Source organism: Cherax quadricarinatus, chromosome 15, assembly GCF_038502225.1.
Source record: "Cherax quadricarinatus isolate ZL_2023a chromosome 15, ASM3850222v1, whole genome shotgun sequence".
NCBI classification, from domain to species: domain Eukaryota; kingdom Metazoa; phylum Arthropoda; class Malacostraca; order Decapoda; family Parastacidae; genus Cherax; species Cherax quadricarinatus.
In genome coordinates this window covers 10,860,192-10,876,674 of record NC_091306.1, presented here as the reverse complement: position 1 = coordinate 10,876,674, position 16,483 = coordinate 10,860,192, and the positions used below count along the sequence as shown (strand labels likewise).

At 40.0% G+C, this 16,483-nt stretch overlaps 1 protein-coding gene across 1 annotated transcript in view; it reads left to right on the top strand.

Moving 5' to 3' along the window:
• Positions 1 to 16,483, top strand: part of LOC128692097 (V-type proton ATPase 16 kDa proteolipid subunit c) — a 34,464-nt gene that overhangs the window by 12,788 nt on the left and 5,193 nt on the right. The window contains exon 2 of the mRNA XM_053781088.2: positions 14,668 to 14,860. Within this exon, the coding sequence (XP_053637063.1) occupies positions 14,668 to 14,860 (193 nt within the window). The remainder of the gene's footprint in view (positions 1 to 14,667; positions 14,861 to 16,483) is intronic.

Here is a 16,483-nt window from a genome sequence, read left to right as displayed (position 1 = left end):
TGGTCACACTTCACAGACACGCACATGCATATATATATACATACATCTAGGTTTTTCTCCTTTTTCTAAATAGCTCTTGTTCTTCTTTATTTCTTCTATTGTCCATGGGGAAGTGGAAAAGAATCTTTCCTCCATAAGCCATGTGTGTCGTATGAGGCGACTAAAATGCCGGGAGCAATGGGCTAGTAACCCCTTCTCCTGTAGACATTTACTGAAAAAGAGAAGAAGAAAAACTTTATAAAACTGGGATGCTTAAATGTGCGTGGATGTAGTGCGGATGACAAGAAACAGATGATTGCTGATGTTATGAATGAAAAGAAGTTGGATGTCCTGGCCCTAAGCGAAACAAAGCTGAAGGGGGTAGGGGAGTTTCAGTGGGGGGAAATAAATGGGATTAAATCTGGAGTATCTGAGAGAGTTAGAGCAAAGGAAGGGGTAGCAGTAATGTTGAATGATCAGTTATGGAAGGAGAAAAGAGAATATGAATGTGTAAATTCAAGAATTATGTGGATTAAAGTAAAGGTTGGATGCGAGAAGTGGGTCATAATAAGCGTGTATGCACCTGGAGAAGAGAGGAATGCAGAGGAGAGAGAGAGATTTTGGGAGATGTTAAGTGAATGTATAGGAGCCTTTGAACCAAGTGAGAGAGTAATTGTGGTAGGGGACCTGAATGCTAAAGTAGGAGAAACTTTTAGAGAGGGTGTGGTAGGTAAGTTTGGGGTGCCAGGTGTAAATGATAATGGGAGCCCTTTGATTGAACTTTGTATAGAAAGGGGTTTAGTTATAGGTAATACATATTTTAAGAAAAAGAGGATAAATAAGTATACAAGATATGATGTAGGGCAAAATGACAGTAGTTTGTTGGATTATGTATTGGTAGATAAAAGACTGTTGAGTAGACTTCAGGATGTACATGTTTATAGAGGGGCCACAGATATATCAGATCACTTTCTAGTTGTAGTTACACTGAGAGTAAAAGGTAGATGGGATACAAGGAGAATAGAAGTATCAGGGAAGAGAGAGGTGAAGGTTTATAAACTAAAAGAGGAGGCAGTTAGGGTAAGATATAAACAGCTATTGGAGGATAGATGGGCTAATGAGAGCATAGGCAATGGGGTCGAAGAGGTATGGGGTAGGTTTAAAAATGTAGTGTTAGTGTTCAGCAGAAGTTTGTGGTTACAGGAAAGTGGGTGCGGGAGGGAAGAGGAGCGACTGGTGGAATGATGATGTAAAGAGAGTAGTAAGGGAGAAAAAGTTAGCATATGAGAAGTTTTTACAAAGTAGAAGTGATGCAAGGAGGGAAGAGTATATGGAGAAAAAGAGAGAGGTTAAGAGAGTGGTGAAGCAATGTAAAAAGAGAGCAAATGAGAGAGTGGGTGAGATGTTATCAACAAATTTTGTTGAAAATAAGAAAAAGTTTTGGAGTGAGATTAACAAGTTAAGAAAGCCTAGAGAACAAATGGATTTGTCAGTTAAAAATAGGAGAGGAGAGTTATTAAATGGAGAGTTAGAGGTATTTGGAAGATGGAGGGAATATTTTGAGGAATTGTTAAATGTTGATGAAGATAGGGAAGCTGTGATTTTGTGTATAGGACAAGGAGGAATAACATCTTGTAGGAGCGAGGAAGAGCCAGTTGTGAGTGTGGGGGAAATTCGTGAGGCAGTAGGTAAAATGAAAGGGGGTAAGGCAGCCGGGATTGATGGGATAAAGATAGAAATGTTAAAAGCAGGTGGGGATATAGTTTTGGAGTGGTTGGTGCAATTATTTAATAAATGTATGGAAGAGGGTAAGGTACCTAGGGATTGGCAGAGAGCATGCATAGTTCCTTTGTATAAAGGCAAAGGGGATAAAAGAGAGTGCAAAAATTATAGGGGGATAAGTCTGCTGAGTATACCTGGTAAAGTGTATGGTAGAGTTATTATTGAAAGAATTAAAAGTAAGACGGAGAATAGGATAGCAGATGAACAAGGAGGCTTTAGGAAAGGTAGGGGGTGTGTGGACCAGGTGTTTACAGTGAAACATGTAAGTGAACAGTATTTAGATAAGGCTAAAGAGGTCTTTGTGGCATTTATGGATTTGGAAAAGGCGTATGACAGGGTGGATAGGGGGGCAATGTGGCAGATGTTGCAAGTGTATGGTGTAGGAGGTAGGTTACTGAAAGCAGTGAAGAGTTTTTACGAGGATAGTGAGGCTCAAGTTAAGAGTATGTAGGAAAGAGGGAAATTTTTTCCCAGTAAAAGTAGGCCTTAGACAAGGATGTGTGATGTCACCGTGGTTGTTTAATATATTTATAGATGGGGTTGTAAGAGAAGTAAATGCGAGGGTCTTGGCAAGAGGTGTGGAGTTAAAAGATAAAGAATCACACACAAAGTGGGAGTTGTCACAGCTGCTCTTTGCTGATGACACTGTGCTCTTGGGAGATTCTGAAGAGAAGTTGCAGAGATTGGTGGATGAATTTGGTAGGGTGTGCAAAAGAAGAAAATTAAAGGTGAATACAGGAAAGAGTAAGGTTATGAGGATAACAAAAAGATTAGGTGATGAAAGATTGAATATCAGATTGGAGGGAGAGAGTATGGAGGAGGTGAATGTATTCAGATATTTGGGAGTGGACGTGTCAGCGGATGGGTCTATGAAAGATGAGGTGAATCATAGAATTGATGAGGGGAAAAGAGTGAGTGGTGCACTTTGGAGTCTGTGGAGACAAAGAACTTTGTCCTTGGAGGCAAAGAGGGGAATGTATGAGAGTATAGTTTTACCAACGCTCTTATATGGGTGTGAAGCATGCGTGATGAATGTTGCAGTGAGGAGAAGGCTGGAGGCAGTGGAGATGTCATGTCTGAGGGCAGTGTGTGGTGTGAATATAATGCAGAGAATTCGTAGTTTGGAAGTTAGGAGGAGGTGCGGGATTACCAAAACTGTTGTCCAGAGGGCTGAGGAAGGGTTGTTGAGGTGGTTCGGACATGTAGAGAGAATGGAGCGAAACAATGACTTCAAGAGTGTATCAGTCTGTAGTGGAAGGAAGGCGGGGTAGGGGTCGGCCTAGGAAAGGTTGGAGAGAGGGGGTAAAGGAGGTTTTGTGTGCGAGGGGCTTGGACTTCCAGCAGGCATGCGTGAGTGTGTTTGATAGGAGTGAATGGAGACAAATGGTTTTTAATACTTGACGTGCTGTTGGAGTGTGAGCAAAGTAACATTTATGAAGGGGTTCAGGGAAACCGGCAGGCCGGACTTGAGTCCTGGAGATGGGAAGTACAGTGCCTGCACTCTGAAGGAGGGGTGTTAATGTTGCAGTTTAAAAACTGTAGTGTAAAGCACCCTTCTGGCAAGACAGTGATGGAGGGAATGATGAAAGTTTTTCTTTTTCGGGCCACCCTGCCTTGGTGAGAATCGGCCTGTGTGATAATAATAATAAAAAAAAATGTCGCTAAAACCTGGAGTTGAAATCAGGCGTTCTGTTGCCCAGTATGTGGTGACAGTGTGCTTATACACATGTGGCATAAGCATTATTGTGGCAAAAAACAGATACATCTCTGCCACAGTTGTCTCCTTCCACTTGTGTAGCCGTGATTTTGGTGAGAGAATTGTATTTGCCATGGTGTAATCACAGTATGTGTTTGTTTCCCTGACAATGATGTCCATCAGGGGTTCATCGAAGAATAACTCAAAGCAGTCCAGTTCACTGGCATTGTTCCCAAGTGGACAAGATGGCTTTATTCCACTTTGTGTTTCATCAAAGTCATGGGGACTGGGAACAAACTCGTCACCGTCTTGCCAATCCCAGATGCGGTCTGCTGGTGGGGTCTGGATATTGTACCATGGTTGTGGTTGTGCAGGTTGTGGTGGTGCAGGTTGTGGTGGTGCAGGTTGTGGGAGTGTGGGGCAGGGTGAGGCTGGTTGTTGTGCTGCGTCAGCAGCGTGGGTAGTAGTGTGGCCCGCTGATGGTGCCACATGGGCTGTGCCACCCTCACTATCACCACCACTGCCTCCTCCCTCACTGTCACCATTCATACCCATCGTTACAATATCGTCATCTTCACTATCAGGTCGTGGTGTAGGGCCACAGGATGTGCTCCCAGAGTTTCTCCTTCCCCTTGGAACAACATATGAAACTCTACCAGACCGCATGCTATGTCGTACATACTGCCACTTCACTGGGGAATATTCACTCTCACTAGAACTGCTTTCAATGACCTTGAAATCACTATCACTGCTATCATCTGGGTGTTGTACACGACCAAATAGTTTCCTCTTTTGTCCTGGTACAGGCGAACGTGAACAAGCCGGCACAGCACCAGAGGTGGAAGGTTGTGGGTCATCTGGGTTTTCATCACTAATTACGTTATCCTGGGCACTTTTTCCGGTAACTCTCACTTCAAAACCCTGGAATTCACTCTCACTGACATTTTCATCGCTGTTAGAGCTATCACTTGGGAACAAAAGACCTCCAATCCGCCGAGGAGTGAGGAACTTCTTACCGAGAGGCATGGTGAAAATGGACTAACAACATGGCGTTCCCACAATGCACCGCTGGGTCCCAGATTTTTTTCACAGGGTACACACCGACCACTGAGACCCATTCTCTCTCGTGTAGGCCTACCAGGCCTTTGGCGCTTGATTTGAAGTCGCTAGAATTTGTGCGTATAAATACGTCAGAAACATTGGCTCGTAAGACGTATTTATACGTCGGAAACAGTCAAAGGGTTAATGTATATGGTATCTACCTTTGTGATACAGGTTATTTGGGATAGAAAACTTCCAAGTATTGAAGGAATGTTGAATAGCCGTTACATCTGACATCAGTGGTAGATGGCTACATTTGATTAGTGGACTTTAACCCCTTGAATGTCGCAACCCCAAATCCTGAGGTGTCTCCTGGTGTCGCAAATTTAAAAAAAAAAAAAATTCTTATGAAATGATAGAGGATCTTTTCCCGATTGTAATGACACCAAAAGAACAAAATTTGATGGAAAACTGATGGAATTACGCTCTCGCGAAGTTAGTGACCTTGGCGATATTTATGAATTGGCGATTTTGCCCACTTTTAGCCCTATTTTTGGCTAATTCCAATGTTCCATCCTACCAAACTCATAGCTATTTCTTTAGAACTCCATTTTTTCTATTGATTGAGTACAAGAAACTGCCCATTTACCGATTTCAACTACCCAATAACGTGGTCAGAAATTTGCAATTTGGCCAATTTCACGAAAATTAAAAAATATGACAATTTCAAAATAGGGTCCAGAATGAACAATGCAGACATCCCTGGCTTTAAAATAACATTTTCTTTGTTCATCAGTCATGTCTCCAGGCCCCTCTGATATTACTCTTGCTTTCTATTTTGAATTTTTAATCAAACAAAAAATAGAAGATTTACTGTTATGCAGACTACTGCAATATTGTAATAATTGTATAAATAATGTCAACCCATTCATGACTACATATTAGAATGGCTACTTGGACATTTATTGGAAAATGACATCATTTGTTTACTTTTGAACATCAGCAAAAATCAAACATTTCCCCTACTTTGAGCTCCATTTCAAGGTTCTTTTCATAGTTAAACCAATCAAAATCACCTCTATTTTTATAATATGTTTTCCATTCTATCAAATGAGACCAAGAAAACGAGAATAAACCATAAATACTATTCAAAAATAGACCACAAAGTTGGCATTTAAAAAAAAAGTCAGTTTTTTTTCTCTCGTGCACTGTGTGCTGCAGGATTTTTTTTTATATGGTGGACACTGACCACACAGACCCATTCTCTCACATGTGGGCTTACCAGCTTTTTCCTGCTTGATTTGAAGCCGCTAGAATTTGAGTATATATACGTCAAAAACGGTGGCTTGTAAGACGTATATATATGACCAAAACAGTCAAAGGGTTAACTAAATTCCATCAGTCGCAACTCCCCCGGGCTAACCTTGCTTGGGTCCATTCTGCGAGCCACTTGGTAACTTCACTTCTAGAGGTAAAATTGGGCAGGAAGACAGCAGCAGTGAGTCATGGTTGCACACGGAGAGACAGAGAGAAAACAATGTTCTAAGAGATTGTAGCTTAACCCTTTGACTGTCGCAGGCCCCTTTCTGAAACTGTCATTCTATGTCGCTAAATATTCGAAAAAAAAAAATTCTTATGAAAATGTTAGGAATATTTTTCTGAGTGTTTTAAGCCTAAAAGAAAATTTTTGCCATCAGTACTTACCGAGATATAGAGCCGCAAAGTTTGCAGAAAGTGACGTGCGTACGGCAACAGCAGCGACTGCTGCCCACCTGGTATTCTTTTATTTACTCTAATTCAAAGGTTTCTTGCATTTTTCAATATTTTTATTTTCCAAGTAACTTATGTGGCCTGTGAGACCAATGTAAGGTGCATTGTTCAAATATAAACTCATTGTTTACAACACAATAACAGAACAAACTTTATCACTATTAGTTTGTGTATACAGTTTGTTTACACAAACAAACAATACAAAACAATGTTTATTACTATTGTTCCATAATATATATACATATGTACAGTCACTAAACACGTTCCTAGAACTGCTGCAGCTTGTGGAACTCTTTGAAACATGGGTATATGCAGAGGGGCACTTCACACTCCTCACACATAAAACGAGTGTCTCTGCGTGTTTGTGGGCGTTTTGTGGTATGTGTACATACATAACACCTCTTCTGAGCACTTTTCTTGGCAGTAGTAGGAGGCAGTTGTATGGGGTAGTGATCACCAGGCCTGAAACGAGATGACGTGTGTTGGCAATTTCGTGGGCGCTGGTCTATTGCAGGTGTTGCTCCTTGGTACTTTGCGATTATTTGTCTGATTACTGACAAACAAAATTCACCATATTTTGGTGTTTTGTTGGTCTTCAATTTGTATATGTTATAAGCATTTAGCATAGAGATATCAACAAGATGGGAAAAAAAGTTTTATATACCACTTATAACTCTTGCGTACACAGTCTGCAAACCCAATCTGCATGTCACATTTGTCTACTAAGCGCATATTGAAGTTGTAGTCCATGACAGCTGCAGGCTTTAGAATGGGTTCATTGGTGTGTCTGTTGTGCCTGCCACTGTGTGCCATTTCTTTTCGGTGAACTGATGTCAACAATGTGACATCACGTTTGTCATGCCACCGAAATGCCATGATGTCATTGGCAGCAAAGGCTTGCAACTCACCTCTGCGAGTGCCAGCATCGAACCTTGGCATATGTTTACGATTACCACGCACTGTGCCACACACGTCTGTCAAGTTCACTCGCAAGAAATCACTGAGTAAGGGGCTTGTGTACCAGTTATCAGTAAATAACATATGCCCCTTACCAAGATATGGTTCCATCATTGTTCGAACCACATCACCAGAGATACCCAATAACTTCATGGTATCTCTCAAAGTATTACTGCCAGTGTACACAATGATATCCAAAACTAGACCACTTCTGCAATCACACAGTACAAATAGCTTTATACCAAAGCGTTTCCTCTTGCTTGGTATATATTGCCTGAATGAGAGTCTTCCTTTAAATAAAATCAAGGACTCATCAATAACAAGCTTCCTGAAGGGATAAAAATACATGCAGCACTTTTGTTTCAAGTACATAAACACATTTCTGATCTTATATAACCTGTCAGTTCTGTCAGGCCTGGTTTTGTCTGAAAAGTGTAACATACGTAACAGTATCAGGAAACGATTGACACCTATAATGTCGCTAAAACCTGGAGTTGAAATCAGGCGTTCTGTTGCCCAGTATGTGGTGACAGTGTGATTATACACATGTGGCATAAGCATTATTGTGGCAAAAAACAGGTACAGTGGTCCCTCGCTTTTCGTAGTTCTTGGCAATCGTAATTTTCGCCAATCATAGGGGTATTTTCGTATAAACATGGACTCGCTTTTTATAGGTTGACTCGCGAGTCGTAGTTTGTCCGGGATGCGTACCCATGGCGTGAGCCATGGCGGCAGCCAGTCTGGCATTGTTTACCAGTGAGCGAAGGTTACCTCACATGCTCCAGCGAAATATTTCATAATATTCCATTTATTTTAGTGCTTGCAAGTACTAAATAAGCTACCATGGCTCCAAAGAAAGCTCCTAGTGCCAAGCCTGTGGTAAAGAAGGTGAGAAATACGATTGAATTTAAGAAAACCATCATGGAACAATATGAAAGTGGTACAAGTGTGGCTGAACTGTCCAGGATGTATAAGAAACCCTACACAACCTTATGTTCCATAGTGGCCAAGAAAAAGGAAATCAAGGATGCTGTTGTTGCAAAGGGAGTAACTATGCTGACAAAAATGAGATCACCAGTACTGGAAGAGGTTGAGAAGTTATTATTGGTGTGGATAAATGAGAAACAATTAGCAGGAGATACTCTTATGACTTCGATTATTTGTGAAAGGCTAGGCAGTTGCATGAAGATTTGGTGAAGAAATTGCCTGCAAATAGTGGTGGTGATAGTGAATTTAAGGCCAGCAAAGGCTGGTTTGAGAGATTTAAGAACCGTACTGGCATACAGTGTGGTAAGGCATGGTGAGGCTGCCAGTTCGGACCACAAGGCGGCTGAAAAATATGTGCATGAATTCCAGGAGTACATAGAGGCTGAAGGACTGAAACCTGAACAAGTGTTCAATTGTGACGAAACAGGCCTCTTTTGGAAAAAAATGCCAAAGAGGACCTTCATTACACAAGAGGAAAAGTTACTGCCAGGACACAAGCCTATGAAAGACAGACTAACGCTAATGTTCTGTGCTAATGCTAGTGGGGATTTCAAAGTGAAGCCATTACTAGTGTACCATTCAGAAAATCCCAGAGTGTTCAGGAAAAACAATGTTATGAAGAGTAAATTGTGTGTTTTGGAAATCTAATATAGTAAGGCATGGGTCACGAGGGAAATTTTCGTCGAGTGGTTCAATGAAGTGTTTGGCCCTAGTGTGAAGGAGTATCTCCTGGAAAAGAAATTGGATCTCAAGTGCCTGCTAGTAATGGACAATGCACCTGCTCATCCTCCAAACTTGGATGACCTAATTTTTGAGGAGTTTGGGTTCATCACAGTAAAGTTCTTGCCCCCGAATACCACTCCTCTCCTCCAGCCCATGGACCAGCAGGTCATTGCAAACTTTAAAAAACTCTACACAAAAGCAAAGTTTCACAGGTGCTTGACTGTGATCACAGACACTCACTTGGCCCTGAGGGAATTTTGGAGAGAACACTTCAGCATCCTCCATTGCATAACCCTTATAGGTATGGCTTGGGAGGGAGTGACTACCAGGACTTTGAACTCTGCCTGGAGAAAATTGTGGCCAGATTGTATCGACAAGAGGGATTTTGAAGGGTTTGGGACTGACCCTGATGAGCCTATGTCTGTTGTAAAAACAATTGTGGCACTGGGGAGTTCCATGGGGTTGGATGTGAGTTTGGAGGATGTGGAAGAATTGGTGGAAGACCACAACGAAGAGTTCACCACTGAGGAGCTGCAAGAGCTTCAGCAGGAAGAGCAACACATCGCAGCTCAGAATCTTGCTGCAGAGGAGGAGGAAGAGAGATGGAAGAAGGTGCCTTCTTCAGAAATTAGAGAGATTTTTACTATGTGGGGTAAGATGGAAAGCTTTATGGAGAAACATCACCCTAACAAGGTTGTTGCAAGCCATATTGGCAACATGTACAGTGACAAAGTCTTGGGCCTTTTTAGGGAAGTGTTAAAGAGACGCCAGAAACAGAGCTCTCTCCACAGTTATTTTGCGAGACAGGACTCCATTGGCTCTCAAGGTGGTCCTAGTGGCATTAAGAAACAGAGAAGACAAGCAGCCCCAGAGAAGCAATTGGTACTTGAGGTGTTGATGGAAGGGGATTCCCCTTCCAAACTATAAACAATCCACTCTCTCTCTCTCTCCTCCTCCAGTCTCCCATACACTAAGAAGAATCTCCAATAAAGGCAAGTGTTATGCTGTTAATGTTTCATTCATCATTTCCCATTGTATTGTTTATGTACTACATGTATATTTCACGTAAAAATTTTTTTTGTTTTAATACTTCTGGGTGTCAGGAACGGATTAATTGTATTTACATTATTTCTTATGGGGAAAATTGATTCGTAAATCGTAAATTTCGTTTATAGTAACGGCTCCAGGAACGGATTAATTACGAAAAACGAGGGACCACTGTACATCTCTGCCACAGTTGTCTCCTTCCACTTGTGTAGCTGTGATTTTGGTGAGAGAATTGTATTTGCCATGGTGTAATCATAGTATGTGTTTGTTTCCCTGACAATGATGTCCATCAGGGGTTCATCGAAGAATAACTCAAAGCAGTCCAGTTCACTAGCATTGTTCCCAAGTGGACATGATGACTTTATTTCACTTTGTGTTTCATCAAAGTCATGGGGACTGGGAACAAACTCGTCACCGTCCTGCCAATCTCAGATGCGGTCTGCTGGTGGGTTCTGGATATTGTACCGTGGTTGTGGTTGTGCAGGTTGTGGGAGTGTGGGGTCGGGTGAGGCTGGTTGTTGTGCAGAGGCAGCAGCGTGGGTAGTAGCATGGCCCGCTGATGGTGCTACATGGGCCGTGCCACCCTCACTATCACCACCACTGCCTGCTCCCTCACTCACATCATTCATACCCATCGTAACAATATCGTCATCTTCACCATCAGGTCATGGTGTAGGGCCACGGGATGTGCTCCCAGAGTTTCTCCTTCCCCTTGGAACAACATATGAAACACTACCAGACAGCATGCTATGTCGTACATACTGCTGCTTCACTGGGGAATATTCACCCTCACTGTCACTAGAACTGCTTTCAATGACCTTGAAATCACTATCACTATCACATTCACTGCTAACATCTGGGTGTTGTACACGACCAAATAGTTTCCTCTTTCGTCCTGGTACAGGCGAACGTGAACGTGAACAAGCCGGCCCAGCACCAGAGGTGGAAGGTTGTGGGTCATCTGGGTTTTCTCCACTAATTACGTTATCCTGGGCACTTTTTCCGGTAACACTCGCTTCAAAACCCTGGAATTCACTGTCACTGACATTTTCATCGCTGTTAGAGCTATCACTTGGGAACAAAAGACCAATCCGCCGAGGAGTGAGGAACTTCTTACCGAGAGGCATGGTGAAAATGGACTAACAAGATGGTGTTCCCACAATGCACCGTTGGGTCCCAGATTTTTTTCACAGGGTGCACACCGACCACTGAGACCCATTCTCTCTCATGTAGGCCTACCAGGCCTTTCCCGCTTGATTTGAAGCCACTAGAATTTGTGCGTATAAATACGTCAGAAACATTGGCTTGTAAGACGTATTTATACGGCATAAATAGTCAAAGGGTTAAATACACTAACCAATTGGATAGCACAAGAGAAGTGTGAGAATTGAAATTCTATAGGAAAGTGCTTTGCTAGTCTACTAAGTGTCCACAGAAAAAAAAACAAGTTAGCCAATGTAAATCATGTCACTTTCAGCAAAAATGTAACAAGACCACAGAGGTATAATGTTACAGATGGGTTTGAGAGTGGTAAGGAGTCCTTACCAAATGGGTCGGGTTTATTGAAGAAGAGGGTCGTGAAGTTTGCCAGCGTGTCCTGTCTCATCGATGCCTCAATTGCCCGCAAGTGGTAGCCTGTGCTTGCTGTTCATATGAGCAGATTGGAGTATGAACTGCTGTAGGTCATGCATTATTGATCTATGAGTGACCCAGACTCGATCGCTAAATTCCTATGATTAATGGTCTCATACACTAACATACCATTGACATGACATACCACTAAGAATTAAGACTACACCAAACTAGTGTCATACTGTGATAATTTTTGTTGTTGAGCAGTGTTGATATTTTAGACTCCTAGGGCCAAGAACAAATACCCTATCTAGTGAGCTACTGTGGCTTAGCGCTTCTTTTTGATTATAATAGTAATACGTAGTGAGCTACTGTGAAAATGACAACCAAAATGTCCATGTGTTTTCTCTGGTACCAGGGAAGCTAGCAGTAGTCACACTGTTAGTTGTAAGTTATGCAGAGGATGGGTGCATGTAAGATGTACTGAATGCCTAAATTATGAAGAGTGCAGTAATGCTATCTTCATTTCATATGTAACAAATGCCAAGCATGACAGGAGTCGACGAAGTTAGTATACACAAACTGTCATACTTTATGACTACATTATACAGTCTAAATATGAAGAATAGGGTATTTGATGCAAAACCTATATGGGATGTGTCTGAAACACATACGTAATCACAATAATGGTGATGGTTTTCAAGTTTTAATGTAATAAATGCATGTATACCCTGCTTGTACTCAAGGCCATATGGTGCAAGGAGACAAGACATGTGTGTCCACCACATAAGCCCAGGTGATACTGAGCATGCAGTAAGTAGCCTAGCAGAATCCTGAGATGTCACACTGCTTGTTGACAGGCCAACATAAATTTGTTGCTTCAAAATGCCAACAGGGAATGGATATTATACTTTAATGACAAGCACTATATATTAATGCTAGATAAGTTTTGTCAAAACTGTCTGAAACTAAAATTCAAGGATAAAAAAACTAGGGCTGTTGTAATTTACATGACAGAAATAGACGAGGGAAAAAGTATTGTCGAGGTGTATGACATGTATACGTCCACCTGTAAAACGGTACTAGGCAAATTCAGTTTCTGCTTTCAGTAAACAGCAAAACGATGGGTTATGTAGAAAATGACTGAGTGATACAGTTATCAGCCATTACATTTGATCTTATACAGTAGTGTGTAACATTAAATTCTCAGCCACAGCATTTTTTTCATATACCGTAGTTTAATAACTTAAAAAATAAGGCATTCAGGTTCTTCCTGTAGGATAGGCTGAGTGATCACTTTATATAATAGTGCACTCAAAATAAAGGTAGGACAGCATAGGAAATCTAAACAAAACCACTGATGGTCTGCAGTAAAGAAACATTAATAATGTAAATTACTAGTTGTGTAATTGATTTGTAATAAATATTTACCAATGTAAATGACACACGGGAAAATTTTTTAACCACATTCATTACCATCATTGGTGATATCCTTAACCCTTTCACTGTTGGTCCTGTAATATTACGGCTTGCAAGCCAGTGTCAATTATGTAATACGCCAAAATTCTAGTGACTTCAAATCTTGCGGGAGAAAGCTGGTAGGCCTACATATGAGAGAATCGGATCTGAGTTGTCAGTGTGCGCAGCATAAAAAAAAATCCTGCAGCATGCAGTGCATAATGAGAAAAAAAAACTCTGACCATGTTTTTTATTTAAAACACTGACTTTGCGGTGTATTTTCGTATGGTATTTATGGTTTTATTCTCGTTTTCTTGGTCTCAATTGATAGAATGGAAGATATATTACAGAATTAGAGATGATTTTGAATAGTTTATGGACCAAAAGTACCTTGAAATTGAGCTCTAAGTAGCAGAAATGTTCGATTTTTGCCAATGTTCAAAAGTAAACAAATCATGTCACATGTCCAATACACGTCAACTGGTGGGTCTAATATGCTTTCACAAATGTGCTGATACTGTATTATTTATACCATTTTTACATAATGCAGTAGTCTGCATAATATTAAATCTTCTATTTTTTGTGTGAATAAAAATTCAAAATGGAAAGCAAGCATAATATAAGAGGGGCCTGGAGACATGACTAATGAACAGAGAAAACATTATTTTAGTCCTAGGAATGTCTGTATTGTTAATTCTGGACCCTATTTTGAAATTGGCCTTACTCGAATTGTGTATGAAATTGGCCAAATTACCAATTTCTGATCACTTGTTTGGGTAGTTGAAATCGGTAAATGGGTGGTTTCTTGTACTCAATCGATCGATAAAATGGAGTTCTAGTGAAATAGCTATGAGTTTGGTTGACTGGAAGAATGGGATTAGTTGAAAATAGGGGTCAAATTCGACAAAATTGCCAATGCATAAACATCACCAAGACTGCTAACTTTGCGAGGGCGTAATTCCGTAAGTTTTCCATCAAATTTTGTACTTTTGGTGTCATTACCATCAGGAAAAGATTCTCTCTCAGTTCATTTTTTTTTTTATGATGCCTCCAAATTAAAGCATAGTAACCCATATGCTCAATCAGTACATCTTTTTTAAACAGCTTTTTGGATGAGCTGACAATGGTCCTTAAAAAGTGGGAAAGGTGCAATAAATTGAAATCCTAAGAATTTTAATTTTCATTCTTAGTCTGTGTATAGTATATGTACTTGGTAAACTGGAGATTATCAGATTTTTTCAGTACAGTAATAATCTTGTTTGTAACTTAAGTTATACAGTGGACCCCCGCATAACGATTACCTCCGAATGCGACCAATTATGTAAGTGTATTTATGTAAGTGCGTTTGTACGTGTATGTTTGGGGGTCTGAAATGGACTAATCTACTTCACAATATTCCTTATGGGAATAAATTCGGTCAGTACTGGCACCTGAACATACTTATGGAGTGAAAAAATATCGTTAACCGGGGTTCCACTGTACTGTAATAATAATTAATACAACAATGAAAATTTTGTTATAGAAAAGTCAACATGTGCATATAATTATTTTAACAGAATTGGTGCAGTTATTAGGTTTGTCAACAAAATTCCTTTTATTTATTTAATTTTTTTTTTTTTTTTTTTTTTTTTTTTTTTTTTTTTTTTTTTTTTTAGCATTGGGAGCTGCATATGGTACAGCAAAATCTGGAGTGGGTATTGCAGCCATGTCAGTGATGCGCCCTGAATTGATTATGAAGTGCATTATCCCTGTTGTTATGGCTGGTATCATTGCTATTTACGGCCTTGTGGTGGCTGTTCTCATTGCCGGAAAGCTGTCTACTGCTACTAATGGATATGGTTTATATGAGTAAGTTTTTTATGCTTGTAACTTAGTGGAATTTTACTGTAAATAATTATTTTAATATTCCATCAAAGCATGTTGTGAAATACCCATTATTTCATGGAAATTTGTTTGCTATATATAAAAAATGTTGAATGTATTGGCCATTAACCCTTTGACTGTCGCGGCCATATATATACGTCTTACGAGGTACAGTGTTTGACGTATATATACTCATAAATTCTAGCGGCTTCAAATCAAGCAGGAGAAAGCTGGTAGACCCACATGTCAGAGAATGGGTCTGTGTGGTCAGTGTGCACCATATAAAAAAAATCCTGGAGCACGCAGTGCATAATGAGAAAAAAAACTCCGACCGTTTTTTTTAATTAAAATGCAGACTTTGTGGTCTATTTTTGTATAGTATTTATGGTTGTATTCTCGTTTTCGTGGTCTCATTTGATAGAATGGAAAACATATTATAGAAATAGAGGTGATTTTGATTGATTTTACTATAAAAAGAACCTAGAAATGGAGCTCAAAGTAGGGGAAATGTTTGATTTTTGCCAATGTTCAAAAGTAAACAAATGATGCCATTGTCCAATAAATGTCCAACTAGCCATTCTAATATGCAGTCATGAATGGGTTGATGTTATTTATACAATTATTACAGTATTGCAGTAGTCTGCATAATAGTAAGTCTTCTATTTTTTGTTTGAATAAAAATTAAAAATAGAAAGCAAGAGTAATATCAGAGGGGCCTGGAGACATGACTGATGAGCAAAGAAAATGTTATTTTAGAGCCAGGAATGTCTGCATTGTTCATTCTGGACCTTATTTTGAAATTGTCATATTTTTTTAGTTTTCGTGAAATTGGCCAAATTGCAAATTTCTGACCACGTTATTAGGTAGTTGAAATCGGTAAATGGGCAGTTTCTTGTACTCAATCGATAGGAAAAATGGAGTTCTAAAGAAATAGCTATGAGTTTGGGCGACTGGAACAATGGAATTAGCCGAAAATAGGGCTCAGTGGGCGAAATCGCCGATTTGTAAACATCGCCAAGGTCGCTAACTTCGCGAGAGCGTAATTCCTTCAGTTTTCCATCAAATTTCGTTTTTTTGGTGTCATTACAATCGGGAAAAGATTCTCTATCATTTCATAAGAAAAAATTATTTATTTATTTTTTTTTAACCCTTTCAGGGTCCAAGGCCCAAATCTGGAGTCACGCACCAGTGTCCAAGAATTTTCAAAAAAAAAATTTGTTATTTTTTCTTATGAAATCATAGAGAATCTTTTTGTGAAGGTAATAAAACAAAAAGTATGAAATTTGGTGGAAAATTGACGAAATTATGCTCTCGCGAATTTTGATGTGTCACCGATATTTACGAATCGGCGATTTTGCCGACATTGACTCCCATTTTAGGCCAATTACATTATTCCAATCAACCAAATTCTTAGCTATTTCACTAGTATTACCTCTATTCTATCGATTGAGCACAAGAAATCGCCAATTCAACTGTTTCAACTACAAAATAAAGTGATCGGAAATTGTTAATTTGGCCAATTTAACACAAAGTTCAAAATATTCCAATTTCAAAATAGGCTCCAGAATAAACAATGTAGGCATTCCTGGAACTAAACTAACATTTCCT